The following is a 15,370-nucleotide window of genomic DNA, read 5'->3' as shown; positions in this document are numbered from 1 at the left end:
AGAGAGACTACTCCTCCTCCTAGGAAATATATTCTGAAGTACCAAGAGGTAAGAGGTATACAGGCATGATGAATATAACTTATTCTCAAATGGTTCAGAAAAAAATGTATGTGTAAATATATCAATTTACATATATAGATTTCTTAGAATAAAGCAAAAGTGGAAAAAATGTTAACAATTGGTCACTCAAAGTGAAGGTTATATAGCTGTTCTCTGTACTATTTTTCCAAATATAATATTCTTCCAATTATTTTTATACATTTAAGATTATTTTGAGGAAGATTTTCTTTACTCAGATGGATCAACAATAATATTCATCTGCTGACTTTTCTTTTTTTTTTTTGGACACAGAGCATTATTCAGTTACCCTGGATAGAGTGCTATGGTATCATAGCTTATGGCAACCTCCAACTCTTAGGCTCAAGAGATCCTCCTGCCTCCGCCTTCCAAGTACCTGGGATTTCAGGCACCTGCGATAACACACAGCTAGTTTTTCTATTTTCAGTAGACATGGGGTGGGGGGGTCTTGCCTTTGCTCAGGCCTGTCTTGAACTCCTGAGCTCAGACCATCTGCCCACCTTTGCCTCCCATAATGCTAGGATTCAAGTGTGTGCCACTGCACCAGCCTTTTGCACACTTTCTAATAGGGTTATGTGATCTTTTCTTGATGATGTGCTGTAGTTCTCTGTAGATTCTGGTTATCAGCCTTTTACCAAATGTACCCACATAAAATGTACAAATATTTTCTCTCATTCTGTGGGTTGTATATTTATTGTATCCTTGGCTGTGTAGAAACTTTTTAATTTGATCAGGCCCTATTTGTTTATTTTGGTTGTTGCTATGATTGCTTTTGAGTTCTTCATACACTTTCCCTAGGCTGATAGCTGTAAGTTTTTTCAATATTCTCTTCTACAATTCTTTAAATTTCATGCCTTAGGTTTAAGTCTTTTATCCATTGTGAATTAATTTTTGTAAGTCCTGAGAGGTACAAATCCTGTTTTAGTATTTTACATGCATCTATCCAGTTTTCCCAGCACCATTTACTGAATAGGGATTCTTTCACCCAATGTATGTTTTCATCTGCTTTGCCAAAATTCAGACAGTAACATGAGGATGGTTTCACCTGTAGGTTCTTTAAACCATGGGTCCATTTTGCCAGTACCATGTTGTTTTGGTTACCACAGCCTTGCAGTATAGGTTGAAGTCTGGTAAGGTGACGCCTCCCACTTTGTTCTTATTACATAAGGTTGTAATGCCTATTTGGGGTCTTTTCTAGTTAGAACACTGAACTATATTTTTCTAAATCTGTAAAAAATGGCATTGATATTTTGGTGGGGATGGAACTGAATCCGTAAATCACTTTTAGTATAGCCACTTTAACAATGTTGATTTTGCCAATCCACAAGCATGTTTTTCCATCTGTTTACATCCCCTGGAATTTCTTTTCTGTTTCATGGTTTTCCACATAAAGGTCTCTCCCTTCCACGAGAGGAAGGGATAAATATATCTCTAAGTATTTTACATGTATTTTCTTTGTTACTACTGAGAAAGGTATTACACCTTTGATTTGAATCTCAGCTTGACTATTGTCAGCATGTACGAAAGCTGATTTTTGTATGTTGATTTTATAACCAGTGACTTTGCTGAATTTATTTACCAATTTCAGGAGACTCTTGGGCAAAATCTCTGGGGATATCTACAGAGATCATATCATCAACAAAGAGTAATAATTTGTCCTCTTCTTTCCACATCTCGATACTCCTGACTTCCTTCTGATGTCCAACATACATATGAAAAAATGCTCAATCTCTCTAATCATCAGAGCAATGAATGCAAATCAAAACCACCATAGGACATCAACTAACTCCAGTGAGAATGGCTCTGATTAGAAAGTCCCAAAACAAGTGCTGGTGTGGCTGCAAACAGAAATTTGTACACTGTTGGTGGGACTGCAAACTAGCACAACCTCTATGGAAAGTCATGTAGAGATACTTTGAGGAACTAAAAGTAGACCTACCATTTGATCCAGCAAATCCACTACTAGGTATTTACCCAAAGGACATAAGGTCATTTTATCATAAAGACACTTGCACTTAAATGTTTATAGAGGCACAATTCACAATTGCGAAGATGTGGAAACAACTCAAATGCCTATCAATACATGAGTGGATTAATAAAATGTGGTATGTGTATACCATTGAGTACTGTTCAGCCATAAAAAAAGGTGATCTAGTAGCTTTTGTAACAACCTGGATGGAACTGGAGACCATTCTTCTAAGTGAAATATTGCAGGAATGGAAAAAACGAAAACAAAAACACCAATGTACTCAATACTAAATGGGAACTATCAATCAATACTGACATGCACATATGGAAGTAAACAAGGGGAATCAAGGGGTGGGAAGGAGAAGGAGAGTTGGGTTAATTCACATTAACAGGTACAATGCACACATTCTGGGTGCAGGGCATACTTATGACTTTGACCTGAAATGTACAAAAGAAAATTATGTAATCAAATCATATGTATCTCTGTAGTACAAAAGAAAATTATGTAATCAAATCACATGTATCTCTGTAGTACAAAAGAAAATTATGTAATCAAATCACATGTATCTCTGTAGCATTATAAAATTTAAAAAGAAAAAAGACAAACTTGAGCAAAAGCAAGACCCTGCTCTTAAAAAATAGAAAAATTAGTTGGGCATGGTGTAGGGTGACCAGACATCCCAATTTTGGCAGGATAGTCCCGTTTTTCAACAATTTGTCCCGCGGCATTTTAAAAAAGAAAAAAGTCCCGATTTTTGGAAAGAATGCACGAATGGGCTGGAGAACAAGAAGAGAATATATGGTTTTCGGCTGCCATATGGCTATTTCGCCAGAATATAAGTTTTATATTATTTTTGTTAATTTTATAATGTTAAACTGTAATAAATAATTGCTGAGAAGTGATTATCGAGAACTGCTTATCGAAGTCTGCATTGTTGTCAGGCCCTGCCTGCCCCATCCCCTGCCCCGTGCCCCTGCTCCGCCCCCCAGCCATGTTGTCCCACCTTACAGATGTTAAAATCTGGTCACCCTAGCATGGTGGTATGTGTCAGTAGTTGCAGCTACTCAAGAGACTGAAGTAGGAGGATGGCTTGAGCCCAGAGTTTGAGGCTACAATGAGCTATGATGATGCCATTACACTGACAGAGCTGTACTTTCTCAAAGAAACAAAAAAGATACAGGACGTTAGCATTTTGATATACATATACATTGTGAAATGCTTACCATTATCAACCTAATTGACATATCTATCAATTCATATAATTACCATACTTTGTGTGTAAGAACATTTTAACTACTTCATTTTAGAAGCCATTTCACTCCACAAACCCAGCAAGTTGCCTGGTCTATAGAGAGTATCCAATACATGTATCTTGCATGAATCAATAAAAATAAAGAACTTAAACTGTAAACTAAATTACTAGCTGACAGGGACCTAAATCTGAGATAATGATTAGCTAGGATTTTGCCTAATATATCAAGGTAACATGTATTCATTACAGTAGGACCTCTGTAAACTGACCACCCAAGGGATTGTAACAAACTGTTTAATACATCGAGGTGGTCAACATAAGGAACCAGGCGTACGTGCTGATATGTACATGTGGAGCATGTCCAATCTAAGAAAATTAGGTCAACTTAAGGGAGAGATCAGTGTAGGAAGGTGATCAACTATAGAGGCTCTATTGTATTCTTACGTATACATTAATGACCACTGTGAGTTTGATACTATGAACATAAAGTTAGACAAAATACAGCTCCTATACTCAAGCTCAGTCCAACATGAGGGACAGAGATGCAAAGAAATAAAAATGTAATAATGCTATAATACATTTCTAGAAAAGTAGAATCCTCATTTTTCTTGTTTACTATCAACATATGCTAGAACACAGTGGGTGCTTGATTACTACTCAATGACTGAATAGACGGATAATGAATGTAATATGTGTCACCAAGTCTGCTAGAGAGAAAAATCAGAAAGCCTTCAAAGAGAAGGCTACTTGAGCTAAGTCTTGAACAAAAGGAGTTTACCAGATGAGTAAAGGGGACACCAAGTTAGAAGCAATTCTAACTTCTCCATCAATGTGCTTTCTATTCAACTATAGCTAATTGTCTTATACCTCTGAAGATCACTATAAGCACTATAGTGGTTTTAAAACATGTCCACAAATTACCTGAGACTTCTTCCTTCCACAGGTAGAGCTTAATTTCCTTTCCCTTATATATAAGGCAGAATTTTTAAACTACTTTGCTCCTAATAAATACTATGTGACAAAAGTGACGGTTTGTGATGTCTGAGATTGAGACACAAGGAAATTGTGGTTTCCTCCTTGCTCCACCTGAAGAAAAGCCAGATGGCACACATGAGGACACTCAAGTACACATGGAGAGGTCTATGTGGAGAGGAACAGAGAACAGGTTGCAGACAGAGGCCTAAACTGTCAATCCAGCCTCAATCAAGCCTTCAGATGACTGCAGGTCAAAACTAAACAGCTGAGTCTCCCCCACCCCCCAGATTCCTGAACCACAGAAATGTAAAGTAGAGGACAGTCCATGGAGGAGAACAAAAGGATTTTGTTTTATGATTTGCTCTGATGTTTTGTTTACAAATGAGGGACAACCTTGTCAAGTTAACATGGTGAGAAAAGAGGGACTATGAACACACACATGTATATGTATGATTTACTGACAGATTTGACTTCCCATTCTGTGCAAAGTGTTACAGTCAAAACAAAGATACAGTCCCTTCAACTGTCTAGTTGAGGAAATAAAAATTAATACACACTATGTGAGAAAATATCTGGTACACAATAACGTTTAAGTTTATGGCACGTCTAATATTAATCAACTGATATTTAACTAATTAATGTTACTTATGTTGAAGTAATGTTTATTTGTTTACTTTTTTTTGAGACAGAGCCTCAAGTTGTCACCCGCGGTAGAGTGCCATGACATCACAGCTCACGGCAACCTCCAACTCCTGGGCTCAAGCGAGTCTCCTTTCTCAGCGCCCGCCACGACGCCCGGCTATTTGTTGGTTGCAGCCATCACTGTTGTTTGGCGGGTCGGGGCTGGATTCAAACCGGCCAGCTTAGGTGTATGTGGCTGGCGCCTCAGCCGCTTGAGCCACAGGTGCCCAGCCCCGTTTACGCCTTTACTCACATCAGTGTTACCTTAATGGTACATAAAACTCAAGGCCTTTGGCCTCACAGACTTTAGAGCAGATCTGGTCCCATCACAAAGACTCCAGGAAAATGAATTTTCAACATCTGCACATCTTAAATTCTTACGGGCTGTTTCCTTGTACACAACATGGCAAATTAATTTTTGTTACAGCTTTTAGTTCTCTCCCCTTCGCCAAATTACATTCCAGAGAACTTACATTTGAAGGCCAGCATCACGGGTGAAGATGAATTAACACCCCTCCCTTCTCTTCTTTGGTTATGTGGAAAATTGTCATGCTTCCTTTTCCTGAACCCTCCTGATCCTTATGTAGAGAACAAAAAAGTTGGAAAGGGACATGCCATCACCAAAAGTTTCCAAAAACAGAATATAAGCAAACCCTTCCTTCAAACCTCCCCACGAGGGCCCTTGCCAGAAGCCTTCTCCGCAGACTGACAGAATAGCAGCCCTGCCTTTTCCCCTAAACCATCCAGGCTTCCACCAACTGGTCCCTTGATAAAGCACAAGGAGAGCCGAGCTAGAATAAAATCACAGCTCGGAGACTGAAGAAAACGAGGGGCCTAAGTAGGGCCAATCTGGCCGGGGACAGACCTGGAGCCACAGCCCCCGAGAGCGAGCAAGGAAAGGCACCCTTCAAAGCTAAGGAGAGGGGGAAATCACACAAACGGGCAGAACACCCCTCTGAACAACAGCGCCCGGGGCAGGTGAAGACACCACCTTCTCTGCCGCTCATGTCGGCAAGGCCTCCGGTAAGACGAGCGGCGAGGGAAAGCCCTGGACCCAGCGGCGCACACACGGCGCCGGCCGACTACACAAGCGCTCTCCGCAGCCTCCCCGACGTCGACGCACTGGCCGGAAGCGCGCTCCCTGCGCGCCGGCGTACTTCCGGCCTGCGTCGCGAGTCCCTGCCGCTCGCTCCGCCCCCCGCGTGATCCGGGGACCCTGCGCCTGCGCTCTGGAGACAGAAGCTGCGCGCCTCACAGCAAGCTCTGTAAATAAAAACAAAATGCACCTTCTAAGTTAGGAGCTGAGACTTCTGTGAAGGTAAAAGGAAGCGGCAAAAAAAATAAAAAATGTACGAGACTTTTTTTTTTTCAAGGTACCTTTGGGACGCTCCCGCCCGCCTACAAGGCCGGACCCGGCGTCGCGCGCGGGGCACCCTGGGGGTTGTAGTCCGCCCGCGGGAGCAGGTCGTTTGGGGGAGGAGGGAGCCTCCGTGCTCTCTGAGCGTGTAGAAAAGTCTTCCCTGGAGCCAGGCCTAACCTTAGAGTGGGGCGTTTTCAACTTACCCCTGCTGGCAGTGATGCCAGGAGCATTAACAGTGATGCAAATACGCGAGTCAGTCAGTGAACGTGTCTCTGCTTTGTCTCACGAGGTAAAGCTTGCCGTTCGGTTCTCCGCCCACCTCTCCGCTCCCCGTTTCCCCTTCTTCCCTTCTCCACTGTCCCCTCTCGCTTCAGTCCTTTCCTTCTTGGTCCTCGGGAGCCAGGCAGCCTGTGTTCACATTTGCTTCCTCCACGGAGTGTTTGCGCGACCTCGAGGAAGCAATTAACCTCTGGGCCTCGCATTCTTTATCTGTAAAATGGGAATAGAATAGTACCCGCCTCATAGGGTTTTTACCAAGGCCCGTGAAGGCTGTCTTTCACATATTAAGTGCCGAATTAAATACTAGATTCGGTACCTTCCACTTAATATGTGTATCTATGGCTCTCTAAAGAGAGAGAAAAGTTCTGCACCGCTGAACTGTGAGCTTTTTCTTATGGGCAGATACCGTGTTACCTTACTAACTAGATTTTGATCTGGTCATATACCCAGTGCTTCTTAGCCCTCTGCTTTACCCCTTCAAAGCCCCCAGCAGTGTTTGTGGAAGAATGATATTTGCATGGAGATAGGTAATCAGGTGGCAGTTCAGCACTCTCAGGCCAAGGTGTGGTATGTTGGGTGCCTTGGGCCTGCCAGAGAACACAAGTACATTTTATTAAACTGTTTCTAAATAACCTCCATGTTGTAGGCGGGTATTATGTACACAGTCTTTCCTCCTTAATTTGGGAACAAAGGAACAGTGAATGAAATAACTTGGCTAGAATATGGTAGTAACTTCCAGGCACAAGAGTGACCTGGAAAGGTTTTCTGCTCTGGGTTCCAACCCTAAAGTAAAACAGTAAGGAATACATGAATTGATTGGCCACATTCCTTAATTCAGTGGTTCTCTACCTTCCTAATACTGCAACCCTTTAATACAGTTCCTGTGGGTTGCAACCCACAGGTTGAGAACCACTGCCTTAATTCATCAACCTTGCTTGATGAGTTAATTGCTTTGTGGATGTCAGCCCATCTCCTGAGTTTGTGTGATGTTTGACCCTGCCTACATCCATCTGTATCCCCCAACTCTTCTATTAGGACTTGGCAATGCCATAAAAAAAGGTAAGTCTAATATAGATCTACTGGTTTTAATGAGAACCCACCCCCATCCAAGGAAGCCAGTTACAAACATTTTAAGAGTTGACACTTGTGATACCATAATCTGGGGAAAGGGTATTTTCCCCTTTAATATGTGTTTAATGGTTAACTCTCCTGGAATAGCAGCTCCCAAGATCCCAGCCTCCCCAAACCTGATCAGCATAATGTCTTTTCTTTCTCCAGACACCACACCCTGTTCAGCTACATTAAACTGCTTTTCACCGCTTGCCATAAATGCAGTGATTAGAACACTAAGTTTTATAACCTGTGATGAATGCTCAAAGTACTTAATGGAGGTGAATCCCAGGAGCATTTTCCCAGCACTTATTTGCATATACATTTACCCCAGGCTTTCCTAGGTGTCACAACTTCTTTGTCGGGGAAATAGCTTTCAACCTCTGTGGCAACTTGTGTCCCTACCCTGTCTCCTTACTTTATTGCTTCAGATGCAAACATGTGATTTTTAGTACTTGGCAAACAGTTTTTTGTTTGTTTTAAAAGAAACACTACCACCCCGAGTCAGAGAAAGGAAAGGAAAGATTTTCAGTAAGACCTTACCTCTGGGCTCGGCGCCTGGGGCTCAAGCGGCTAAGGCGCCAGCCACATACACCTAAGGTGGCGGGTTCGAATCCATTCCGGGCCGCCAAACAACAATGATGGCTACAACCAAAAAAATAGCCGGGCGTTGTGGCGGGTACCTGTGGTCCCAGCTACGCGGGAGGCTGAGGCAGGAGACTCGCTTAAGCCCAGGAGTTGGAGGTTGCTGTGAGCAGTGAAGCCATGGCACTCTACCCAGGGGCACAGCTTGAGGCTCTGTCTCAAAAAAAAAAAAAAAAGACCTTACCTCTGGATGCTCTTAACCACTTCTGTGGAATTCTGATTACCCATATTTGACTCTGGATAAAGCACTGAGTTTTTCCACTATGCTGTTGTTATTCATTTCATAATTCCTTGCATTGGTCACCATTACAGGAGAATATCAAAATTGATGTGAATATCAAAATTGATTTTGTAGGGTGGCGCCTGTGGCTCAGCAGGGTGCCGGCCCCATATACCGAGAGTGGTAGGTTCAAACCTGGCCCCAGCCAAACTGTAACAAGAAAATAGCTGGGCATTGCAGCAGGCGCCTGTAGTCCCAGCTACTCAGGAGGCTGAGGGAGGAGAATCACTAAAGCCCAAGAGCTGGAGGTTGCTGTGAGCTGTGATGCCACAGCACTCTGACGAGGGTGACAAAGTGAGACAGAGTCACTTAAAAAAATTGGTTTTGATTATTGAAAGAAATTTGATTATTGAAAGCAATTGGTTTTGATTATTGAAAGAAAATTATATAATTAAGTAAGAGGAGAAATACAGGCAGGGCCTCAAGAGGTTATCTGTTTCAGCATTTCTGAGTTTCTGTTTGGGCAACACAGCCTTTATTCCACTCTTGTGTGAGTGAGCTGAATTTGAAAAGGAAGCACGTGGATTAAGGTAGATGAGAATATAAAAGTTCAGAGGGGTAGGGATTGGTGCATTCATTCCTTTTGGGCAGGACAGTTCTATGTGGGCGGGTCCCTACATTGGCCCTATCATCCTAGGACGGGAAATCATGAGGAATTGCCAGAATTGTGAGTGACCTAGTCACGGCTAACTGCAACCTCAGACTTCTGGGCTCAAGCAATTCCCCTCCCAAGTCTGAGACCATATGCACGCACTACCACTCCTGGCTAATGGTTTCTATTTTTTGTGGAAACAGGGTCTTGTTCCTCCTTAAGCTGGTCTCAAACTCCTGGCCTCAAGGAATCCTCCTGCTTCCGCCTCCCAAAGTGCTAGGATTAAGGCATGGGCAACTGTGCTCAGCCCAAGAGTGATCATTTTTAAAAAGATAAACATAATATTTGAAAGATACCTGTCAGATCTAGAGTTGTATTGTGAAGTATACAAATTATCAATTTGCAGATTGCTTTTTTTTTTTTTAAGTCAATACTAAGATGTAGTAGCAAAAAAAGGTTTTACTTCTGGTGGCGCCTGGCCTGTGGATCAGTCAGTAGGGCACCGGGTTGGTGGGTTTAAACCCAACCCTGGCCAAACTGCAACAAAAAATAGCCGAGTGTTGTGGCAGGCACCTGGGGTCCCAGCTACTCGGGAGACTGAGGCAAGAGAATTGCCTATGCCTAAGAGCTGGAGGTTGCTGTGAGCTGTGACACCACAGCACTCTACCAAGGGTGACAAGATGAGATTCTGTCTCTAAAAAAAAAATAAAAAATGTTTTACTTCTTTTACAAAACAAGAGGGAAGCTGGTATTTGAAGACTTAAAGAGTAATGAGTAAAACCACAGTGATGTCACTTTACATCCATTAGGATGACTATATAATAATAATAAAATCAAAATAACACTTGTTGGTAAGGGTATGGAGACATTGGGACACTTATACGTTGCTGGTAGGAAGGTATAATAAAATGGTACAGCCACTATAGAAGACAATTTGGCAGTTCCTTAAAAAGATAGAGACAGGGTTACCATATGACCCAGCAATTCCACTCATAGCTATATACTTTGTACACAAATATTCATAGAACTGTTCACAGTAACCAAAAGGTTGAAACAACTGAATGTCCATTCAATAGAGACGGGGTATTCCCAGCTCAGGCTGGTTTCAAATTTCTGAGCTCAGGTAATCTACCCACCTCAACTTCCCACAGTGCTAGGATTACAGCTAGAGCCACATCACCTGGCCTATTTTTGATACATTTTAATGTAAATATATTATTTACCTTATTACATATAAGGTATATATTATACCTTATTTTTTAAAAAGTGAGGTAATCCACCTCACCCTCCCAGAGTGCTAGGATTACAGGTGTAAGCCACTGTGCCTGGCCTGAAAATACAGGTTTTGATTTTTGTTTTAAAGACTTGATGCAAATATATGTATTTCAAATGTTAAATGTATTTTTCTGAACGGTGACATGAGAAATTTTATTTTCATTTTTGTTCTCCAAGTCATTTACAATAGGTATACATTATAATAAGGGGGAAATGTTATTTAGAAAAATGTGTTTTGGCTCGGCGCCTGTGGCTCAAGTGGCTAAGGCACCCGCCACATACATCTAAGGTGGTGGGTTCGAATCTCCAGCCCGGACCCGCCAAACAACAATGACGGCTGCAACCAAAAAATAGCCGGGCGTTGTGGCGGGCGCCTGTGGTCCCAGCTACTTGGGAGGCGGAGGCAGGAGACTCGCTTGAGCCCAGGACTTGGAGGTTGCTGTGAGCTGTGATGCCACAGCACTCTCCCCAGGGGACAGCTTGAGCTCAAATGTGTTTTTGAACGTCAGGATATGAGGGTTTCCCCCTTCTCTCTGCCAAATGTATTGCGTATTCTTTTGTTCTGCCCATCGCCCCTTCCTTGCATACCTTCTGGTGTGGCTGCACTTTGAAAGCTCTTCAACATTCCAAGCATGGTCAAGAATTGATCAAGCAAGAGAGAAGAGTGCTCACTAAGGAACACTGGGTTAAGGCTCCCACTTGTCCCTTTGGAGCTCTTCAAACCCTAAACCAATGGTTTTCAACAAAAGGTGATTTTTTTTCCTCTCAGGAAGCATCGATAATGTCTGGAGACATTTTTGGTTATCATAATGGGGGAAGGGTAGGAATGCAGCTGCTAATAACATCTAATGGGTAAAGACCAAGGATACTAGGCATTTTATTAAAACAATGCATAGGACGGCACCTCACGCACATCCCCAAGGGATTTTCCAGTCCAAAATGTCAGTAGTGTGGCAGTTAAAAACCCTGCACTAAATAAGTCCAGGGGCCCTTGGGGATGGGGGAATACCTGCTAACCGACCTTGACTACCACAAGGAAATAGGATTGCTGTTTTACAATGGATGCTGGGAGAATAACAGCTGAAACACAAGAGATCCCTGGGTTCCTTTGTTGTATACCATGTGCAGTTGTCAAAATTATCACTAGACTCTTGCAACCCAATCACACACAGCATCTCTAAGGATTCCAGCACCACAGAAATAAAGGTGTGGGTTGGCCCATCAGCCAAAGAACTTTAACTGGCTATAGTGTGGAGCCAAAGACACACAAAGCATGGAATAGGTGGTAGGAGAGGAAAACACCAGTTAATTTGCTTCAAGACTAGCTACAGAAGCGAGTACTATGGGGTCTACCTTGTTTCCTTGCTTACTGTATCATTCATGGCAATTTTTTTCTTTCCTTGCCTTTACCATGCAATTGTATCTATGGCATATATGGTAGCTGTTAAATTTGTTGTTTGTCCAGATTTATGGGGATAGGATTGACCATGAACTAGAGCAGAAACTAAGAGAATCCTGAACTCGAGGAATCCTCAAGAGTGCCCTGTAACATCATACAGGATATTTTTTATTTCTGGTCCCATCAGGTGACACAAAATTTTAATTCAAAAGAGGAATTTTCTGGGTCGGTGTCTGTGGCTCAAGTGGCTAAGGCACCAGCCACATAAACCCAAGGTGGCGGGTTTGAATCCAGCCTGGGCCCTCCAAACAACGACAGCTGCAACCAAAAATAAAAAAGGCGGGCTTTTTGACAGGCGCCTGTGGTTCCAACTACTTGGGAGGCTGAGGCAGGAGACACTCTTGAGCCCAGGAGTTGGAGGTTGCTGTGAGCTGTGATGCCACGGCACTCTACCCAGGGTGACAGCTTGAGGGTCTATCTCAAAAAAAAAAAAGGAATTTTCTGAGAAATTGAAAAGGTGGCACTCTCTAGGTGCCTAAAAACAGAAATCATAAACTTTGGATAAAAAAGGTGTCGGCATACAGATAACTGATAGGCACAGAGAGTTAAGAACCTCATTGATAGCTTTCCTAGAACTTCTTTTAGAAAAACTATAGACTCAGGCATATTAGCCTTTAAGGAAAAATCGAAAATGAAGAAAAGATTCTTCATAAATTTGTTTTGTCATGTTTGGGGGAGAGGGAGAGCTAATGGTTGAATTTTCAGGATAACACCTAAGTATAAAATCACTTGAATAGATTTCAAGTGTTATGCTTGGGTAAAGACCGTGTTCCTCTTATCAAAACTACTCTTTCCAGCATGGGCAACAATAGCGAGAAAAAAAAAAGTTAAAAATTAGTCAGACATGATGGTACATGCCTATAGTACCAGCTGCTTGGGAGGCTGCGAAAGGAGAATCGCTTGAGCCCAGAGTTTGAGGTTGCAGTGAGCTAGAATGGTGCCACAGCCCTCCAGCCTAGGTGATATAGAGAGACCTTGTCTTTATTTTTTAACTTTTATTATATTATTTTTTTGAGACAGAGTCTCACTTTTTTTTTTCTTTTTTGCAATTTTTGGCTGGGGCCGGGTTTGAACCTGCCACCTCTGGTATATGGGGCCAGCGTGAGACCTTGTCTTTAAACAAACAACCTTCTCTCCATTTAGACAGTCCAAAATTGCTTAATAAATTCCTATTCTGATAATTTAGTTAGAATGGATTAAATAATTGCAATGAAAAACTCTAACTGATATAAAAATTGTTATGAAGAATAGTTGCAGGCCACAAACCCTCAGGGAAATAGTTATTGGACTTAGTTTCATCTAAAGTCATTGAGAATTCAATGAAAGTGTTTGTCAGCTAGATTATAGTTTGCAGTGGCAAAAAAGTCACCTAAATTATTACTGATACCAACTGCAATGAAATGCCTGTGGATGGAAGCCTCTGGAGAACAAATGGTTCCTTCTTGAGGTGCCAAAAGACCTTAAAGAAAGATGATGACAGGCTTATGATCACAGTTCTTGACTTGGTGTTGACAACCAAGAGCTGTGTCTTTAACTGTGCTAAGAGTATTTTTAAGATTGTAGCCACAAGCTTGGTGCCTGTAGTTCAAGTGGCTAAGGTGCCAGCCACATACTCCACAGCTGGCAGGTTTGAATCCAGCCCGGGCCCACCAAACAACAATGATGGCTGCAACCAAAAAATAGCCAGGTGTTGTGGCGGGCGCCTGTAGTTACAGCTACTTGGGAGGCGGAGGCAGGAGACTCGCTTAAGCCCAGGAGTTGGAGGTTGCTGTGAGCAGTGAAGCCATGGCACTCTACCCAGGGGCACAGCTTGAGGCTCTGTCTCAAAAAAAAAAAAAAAAATTAAAAGATGGTGTGCAGAAAGCTACTCTGATCACCTGGTAGGTTTGGGGTATACTGAGATTAGGCAATGAACAGTTTTTATCTGAGTATGCCTTGTGGTGAGCTTGGTGGGACCATTAGCCCATTCCATAGCTGTTTTGAAGAAAAAAATGTGTAATTGAAGTACAAGTCCTCAACACTGGCATAATTTTCACATTGACCTTCTGATACGTGAAATATATACTATAATTGTAGGAAGGACAAGTGGAAGTCTTTGAAGCTCTTCCTACCAAAAGGCAATGCCAAAGCAATACTACATTCCTAGAGAAGTCTGAGACCAGTGCCGCCATCAAAGACTTGCAAGAAACAGGAATGACTATTTTTAGCACATCCCTGTTTAACTTCCTTCTTAAGCAGTGCAAAATGAATCTTGGACAGTGAGACTGTTAATTAGGCAGTAATTCCAAATGCAGGTGATATTCCACATAAATTCTCTTTTTTCAAACAGATCAACAAAGCTCCCAGTATCTGGAATTACAGCCATTGATCCAACCGGTTTATTTTTCTTTCTATAAATAAGGAAAGAGCACCAGAAGTGGTTTACTTTTACCTCACAGGGACACCAGAACATACTTTATTACTTCAAGGCTATGTCAGCACAACACCTCTGGGTAAGAATTCAGTCTACAGAGATCTCGTTCATCTTTTTATCCCCTAAAACTTTGCTGTGGTCCATTCAGTGAGAGAATTATTCTAACTTAAAGTAACATTTTAAAATATCTTCAGATGTTCACAGTTTCATCATTTATATCAGTAAATTAAGAAATTATCTAAATATTCAACAGCAAAGGCATGAACCAAATCATGATCTGCCTATGTAGTTGTATGGAAAGACATTTACCAAGAATTTGAAACACATTAGGAAGTTCTTTATATTACTATACTCAGTGAATAAATTGTATATTATGATCATACTTATGTTTTTAACTATACACAGAAAATGATATTAACAATAAATCAATGGTAAAGGCCCAGCAGGACAGACATACATATTGCTAATATAAATGCAAGTTCTACAACCTTTTCACAAAATAATTTGTTAGTATATTCAGGAGCCTTAAAAAATGTTCACAATTCTTGTGCCAACCATTTCATTCCCAGGAATTTTCCCTAAAATTATCCAGGGATGCAAATAAAGCTTTAAATATAGATATTTATTCAATGCAGTATTACTTCTATTAACTAAATTTGGGAACAACTTAAAACTCTCACATGTGGGAATCATTAGATTATGATACCTGTATGAAATGCAATATTATATATTACATTTAACTCAAATATTTTGATAACATTTGAAAAGTTTGTGATATGCTATCTAATAAAGCAAGACACAAAGCTGCATATACCATCATGTCAATCTATTAAATATACACATTTTTTAACAAAGACTGATTCAAAAACATAAGTCAACATACTATATGGCCACAGTTTTTTCACTGAAACTTACAATGGTGAAAAACCTGAGGCTTGGTGCCTGTGGCTCAAGTGGCTAAGGCGCCAGCCACATACACCTGAGCTGGCAGGTTCCAATCCA

The 15,370-nt window shown here is 41.5% G+C and overlaps 1 protein-coding gene and 1 pseudogene across 1 annotated transcript in view; one reads left to right on the top strand and one right to left on the bottom strand.

Annotated features, from left to right (window-relative positions):
- TSNAX (translin associated factor X) overlaps nucleotides 1-6,060 on the bottom strand; it is a 43,772-nt gene extending 37,712 nt beyond the window's left edge. Inside the window, exons 1-2 of the mRNA XM_003797427.3 lie at nucleotides 5,947-6,060; nucleotides 5,429-5,533 (exon numbers count right to left, since the gene is read on the bottom strand). Of these exons, the coding sequence (XP_003797475.1) occupies nucleotides 5,429-5,533; nucleotides 5,947-5,962 (121 nt within the window). The 5' untranslated portion in view covers nucleotides 5,963-6,060. The remainder of the gene's footprint in view (nucleotides 1-5,428; nucleotides 5,534-5,946) is intronic.
- LOC100949369 overlaps nucleotides 5,961-15,370 on the top strand; it is a 25,595-nt pseudogene continuing 16,185 nt past the window's right edge.

This window comes from Otolemur garnettii, unplaced genomic scaffold (genome assembly GCF_000181295.1).
Source record: "Otolemur garnettii isolate 467f Iridium unplaced genomic scaffold, OtoGar3 scaffold00116, whole genome shotgun sequence".
Taxonomy (NCBI): Eukaryota; Metazoa; Chordata; class Mammalia; order Primates; family Galagidae; genus Otolemur; species Otolemur garnettii.
This window is presented reverse-complemented; position numbering and strand designations above follow the sequence as displayed.